We start from the raw sequence: 5683 nt of genomic DNA on the forward strand, positions 1-5683 counted from the left end.
GTCAACACAGACCACCATCCCTGTGCTTTCAAGTGTCACCTGCAATGAACTGTTGAGAGAGGGGGGGGGGGGGGGGGGGGGGAAGGTGCAATTTATTGGGAAGTCCTAATTCAGCTTCCTTTTCAGGTATGTTCATTTTGAAATATTAAAACTAAGAAGAGTTTCATTCCCAGGCCCCTAATTTTGAAATCTGAACCACCTCACCATGCCAGCAGTGGAACAAAAAGTACACCATACACATAACAGGTCCAATGTAAGCTCTCATCTCCCAGAAATTCGCACCACAGACGTGTTGCGAACACAAGAAACTGCACCAAATATGTAAATATAATTTCACAGTTCATTTTCCAAATATTTGAGCAAAACCAGTTCTGGCATGCCAAAATTTATCTCATCTATGCACTGCATCTTTTCCTTAACTACAGTATGCTTTACAATAAAATTTGTATGAAGAGTTCTCTGAATATCCTGTACCTACAGCCAATGAATGCATAACCTAGTGTGCCACTCAGATGGATTTGCTTGTGTATCAATACAATTGTCATGTTTGACTCTGGAGGGTTTCATAAAATGTATTCCCACATCAGTTTTTAAGTTCTATTCTCAGTTGCAAAATATATTATGCACTTGTCAATGCTACATCAGTGTTAATGTTTTAGATCATGCTGCAGAATATACCAATAACACAGTTCAAACATACCTCAGAAATTTTATTTTCTTCAACCACAGAGAACTAGGGACCAAATTCTGTGTAATAACTGGGTGGCTGACAAGGTGCTGGTGGTCACAGCGGATAGCTCTGCTGTTGCTGGTAGTGGTCTCATGGTAACAACCAGTTATCAGCATTTTTACGCTCTAATTGTATTGAGCAACAATATTTGTATCTGACATTCGTTACAAGGCTTTTGGGTCTGCAGTATTTTTATTTCAGTATCTTACAAAATCAAATGATTAAACAATTAGAAAGGTGTCCATAAATTCAGTTTTAGATACATATTTCAACACAGGATACCTGACTGTGTAAAGGGCAATCCCTCAGACGGTATCCTGCTGCCACCGACAATGGCAGAACCACACTGCCCAGCCTGGCAGTGTAACATCTGTCACTAACCAAGTCAGTCAGCATGTTAAATATATAAAATTAAGGTCAGCAATTACTATAATCTAAAAAAGCAAAATTACAACTGAAGGCAATTTACAATTGTGTCAACCAACTAAATTTTGCTTTGTGTCAGTGATTTCTTTTGCCACAACCGACTAGTAAACATGCATACTCGAGGACCAGTGAATATTCATACTTTACCTGTGAAAAATAAGCAAAGCCATTAGAAACAGCTATGCACATAGTCCAATTTATGTTGAAATTATTACCTGGGTATTTCAATTAAATTTGGGAACTATAGGTAACAAGATAAAAAACAGAAGAAACAGACGAACACAGAATTAATTTCTTTATTGGGTTTCATAGAGGTACCAAGCTTGATGCGTTACTCATTTTACATGGCGAGGCCTACAAAACCATGAAACACTCACAAATCAAGGGAAGATCAAGTTAGATCTTACAGTACGGTATGTGTGATGGAAACCAGTATGTACAGTCAACACTTCAGATTCAGATTGTTTCAGTGCACTAGCAATGTTCAACTTCTCGTCAATGGTTGGTTTGGCAAGTGCTCTTTGGACAGATGTTATGCTGATTAGGTATTCATTGTACTTTCACCTTTTCATTGTTGGCACAATGTAAACCTATCCTACTGCAGCAAGAGTTAACGAGTAGTAGCAAACTGTCAATTTCTTTTTCCACAGTACCTACTGTTTCTGTATCCAATTGATCTACTTGGCTTAACAGAACTTTCAATTTGGCTTTTAACTGTGTTCCATGAGAAGCAATTTCTTCATTATCACTTTGTTTTGTCATCAAGGAAAAAAATAGCAGAAGCCTCTTTGATCGAAGTAGTTTCCATCTGTTTGCCTGTTTTAATGGAATGTAATCCATACATCACAGAGACAGCGTGAATATGTTTACATATATTCAAGTTGATTAAATTGTCTGGGAAACAGCAAGAAAAACTGTGCACACATATCTCACATGCAGAGCACAACAGTTTGCACTTCAGGTCAAATTCCAGGGTTTGTAGGATAACAGTGTAAGTGATACCACTTATTGACAGATTTCACCTGAAAATGCTTTCCATTACTGGCCATAATCTGTCTGTCAATTTTTTTCTTTTTTACTCTGTATGTCGTCGTCGAATCTACTGCAGTCTATGGGAATGCCCACCCTTAAAGAGTTTCACAAGTCTCTCAAAAAATTTATATCTAGTTAACTTCATAAATATCAGCAGCAACTTGTCCAGTCTATTTGTCTTTCCGTCCAGATAAAAAACAATACTTCAATACTCTATGCACGACTTCAAGGTGAATATTAGTGTTGATATTTAAACTGCGGTGATGGCAGTGTTGAGGCCTGAATCCATAAGTATTTGAGAAATATATTCCAAAGTCTTTCGTGCTTTCATCTTCTTGAAGTTCCCTCTCAAACAATTCTAACAGCTCACCGAACTTGTCTACATCAGGTTCTTCGGAATGCCGCTTCCAAATTTGTGTATCATCTGATATGAAAACAGCTGGTTTTATTAGACATGCTTTCTCTTTGACAAATGTAAAAAAATTGTGTCATTACAGCAGTGTTCTCTTTATTGAAAACACAGAAAGCAACTGGAATGCCGCTTCCAAATTATCCATATCTAATAGTGTTGTTACTAGTAACTTGTACACATTTGTACAATGTGTTGAATCTACACACACAATTTTTGAGCCAAACTTTTGAAGCATTTGACTCTGTAGATCTGTCATTAACACAATCATCACATCTTTGTCTGATTAATAGTCCACATTACCAACGACATTTTTGTTCATTAGAGCGCCGTCTTTTATTCGTTCTAAAAAGATGCTCACACTTATATCATTGGCATGGAACTGGTGAGTATGAATTCCAAAGTCCCTCTTTATATTATGGAGAATCTTTCGAGTTAAAAGGTGGAGTCTTTCTACCTCCTCGGAACAGGTAGACATCATCCAAAATTATCTGGAAGGTCACACCTTTGGCTATTTTACCTGTAACATTTCTACAATTAATAAAGCTAGAAACACATCATTAACCACATACTACTAGCAACACCTAATGTGTCACTGTTTACTTAATTCTACCAGGACAAATCTGTGGGGAAGGGTAATAAAGGCCCTCAACAGTTAACACAGTGCACAATTGCCATAATTTATAAAGCTTGCTATAATTCATAAAGGACCACAGAAACAGTCATTTCAATTCAAATATACAGGAATTTTATCTTTCCACTGATGTAAACTGTATTTGTATTTTTACTTTACATTTGTAAGGGATCCAGGTGGCACTAATATGTTTGGGTATATATTATGTCTCCCATGAATTTTGAGGCAATACACTAGCAAAACAACACTACGTAGTAAGGCAAATATAATGAAAATGAATCAGACTTTAGCAGCATATTTAATTTTGGCCTTTGTTAGTGTTGCTGCTGTGACTAACACTTTTATGAAAGATCAAAACAAATCATTGTCAAACTGTGATAAATAAGCCTTTGTATAAATAGTTTGCTATAGTAGAGCATGGAAGAGAGGCACAACAGGCAAGGCAAAACTGAGGTGGCAGTAACACCTAATTACTACATGGTAGCCAAATGAAAAATGTCCTGAGGAACTATACTGAGAAGGATGAAAAATATCAACATCTTTTCAGATGAAAGAGTAGAACCATTACTTGCTATGGAATGGTGAGGATACCGATGTGCTAGACATACAGGTAAACCACAAGCAAACTGCAAAATAAAGGAATAACAAGCATAGTAAAGAATGAAATGTGAGAAAGGACACACGGTGAACCAGGGAGTATCAATCTGGAGATTTTGAAACATTGTACCAAGATAGTAAAATCAGAAACAGTTATTCAACAAAATTGTATGTGGAAATTTAATATGTGAAGAAATGTCAGTTACATTACTACCAAATGGAGATCACTAAATTTGTTTGAACTATATAGAAATTTGTGTTACATATTATTAACAAGAATTTAAAGGTAAGAAAGAAAAGACTGGGCTGAACTTAATTTTAGGACTTTACCACATTTTCATACTGTTAACATTGTACAAAAATTAACACCAGCTAAAAGAAAATTGGATAAGTTTCCATGGATTTAGATAACACTTATGATACTATTCCAAGGAACCTACTTTAGAAGGCATTACATATGGCAGGTAGAGAGGACCTCTCAATAAAAATAAACATAGTTATAATTACTCCAAACTAGAACTACCCACAGCCCCAAGAACATGACGTTATAAACACACTTTAGTTAATTTATTCTTTAAGATACACTATCTACATTCCCCACGTAAAAACCTCATAACCAGGAATGCCAATCAATGTGATACACATCAGTCTGCCATGTTTCCACCAGCAAATTTGTTATGCAGAATTTCTGGTCCAACTATACACACACAACCTGATACAAATACCCTTTCTGTAAGTAATACAACACATTGTCCTGACTTACAGCAGATTCCATACAGCAAGTTACCTTACTTTAATACCGTAGCCTTAGATAAGGCTATATAAAATTTTATAACTAATATTAAATATATCTGTATAAAAGCACTATTTAATACTGTTGCATCTATTCTATGGTTAAGGTGACACTCACCAGCAATGACTTCCCTTTCAGATCTAGGGAGGTGTTGAAACACAATATTCTTTTCATGTCCAAAATGTGTTTTGAAATAAACAACAGTACAAATACCATTTGTATCTTGGCTAACCTCTATGGCAGCAGTGCAATGACCTCCCATTTTGTTACTGCCTTGCGACTTCAGCTGCCTCTGGCCTTTTGATTGAGATTTGAATACCTCAGATCTATGACACATGTAAATGGTCTTAGTGGTACCTTTCAGAGGCTTAGCACCACCGTGTGTTTCAAAGCTACTTCTTGCTTCCTTCTCTTCTCTGGACTTCAGAAAATCTGAAATACCCATTACAAAGAAATATTACACTACTCACAAATCTGCTTTCTGTCGTGCAATTCATAGCTATTTTACTGCCAAAAAGAATTACTACGATTACTGATGTAAGTTTGAACCTCAGAAGTTTTGGGTCTAGTTTAGCAGGGGATACAACCCGTTAGCTTTGACCAATGACGTCAGAATTCGCCAGAGAGCATGTATTACAAAGATGAAAGAGCTGAGAAGAATGTTCAGAAACAAAGGAATGCGAGAGAGAAAAACTGTACTTCACACATATAAGAGCCAGTAGTATTGTCACGTTAACAATATCGGATATTTATATCTTAGTATTTCTCCGCAAAATACAATGGAAAGAAATGAATGGAATATATTACTAGCAAAGAGTACATCACGTTACATGTATGTCAGTTGTATCTCGAAACTCTTTTGAACTATATTGCTTTAAGTGCAGTACGGGATACAAGTTTAATGTATCGCCTGTTTCACTAAACCGTAAATGAAACACCCGATACAAATTAAAAGCTCATTCAAAGTGTGTTGCCTAAGTACAGTACGGAAAACGAGTGTGTCGTAAGTCGATTTCTTCGTTTTCACTAGCATTACTGTTGTGTTCTTCACTTGAAGAATGT

At 36.3% G+C, this 5683-nt stretch overlaps 1 protein-coding gene across 1 annotated transcript; it reads right to left on the minus strand.

Annotated features, from left to right (window-relative positions):
* Positions 1-1438: 1438 nt before the first annotated feature.
* On the minus strand, positions 1439-5191 carry LOC126477351 (uncharacterized). Its single transcript, XM_050103610.1, has 2 exons — positions 4739-5191; positions 1439-3117 (listed from the first exon to the last, which is right to left on the minus strand). Exons 1-2 carry the CDS (start codon positions 5064-5066, stop codon positions 3014-3016), a joined length of 432 nt encoding a protein of 143 aa, XP_049959567.1. The 5' UTR covers positions 5067-5191; the 3' UTR covers positions 1439-3013.
* Positions 5192-5683: the final 492 nt, after the last annotated feature.

This window comes from Schistocerca serialis, chromosome 1, assembly GCF_023864345.2.
Source record: "Schistocerca serialis cubense isolate TAMUIC-IGC-003099 chromosome 1, iqSchSeri2.2, whole genome shotgun sequence".
In the NCBI taxonomy this organism is placed as follows: Eukaryota; Metazoa; Arthropoda; class Insecta; order Orthoptera; family Acrididae; genus Schistocerca; species Schistocerca serialis.

What these genes read in the sequence shown, in the direction of transcription:
- LOC126477351 (XM_050103610.1), bottom strand. Translation starts at nt 5,066, where the DNA reads ATGGGTATTTCAGATTTTCTGAAGTCCAGAGAAGAGAAGGAAGCAAGA. An exon ending in TGAAAGGGAAGTCATTGCTG is followed by an intron (nt 3,118 to 4,738) that starts GTGAGTGTCACC and finishes GAAATGTTACAG; the next exon opens with GTAAAATAGCCAAAGGTGTG.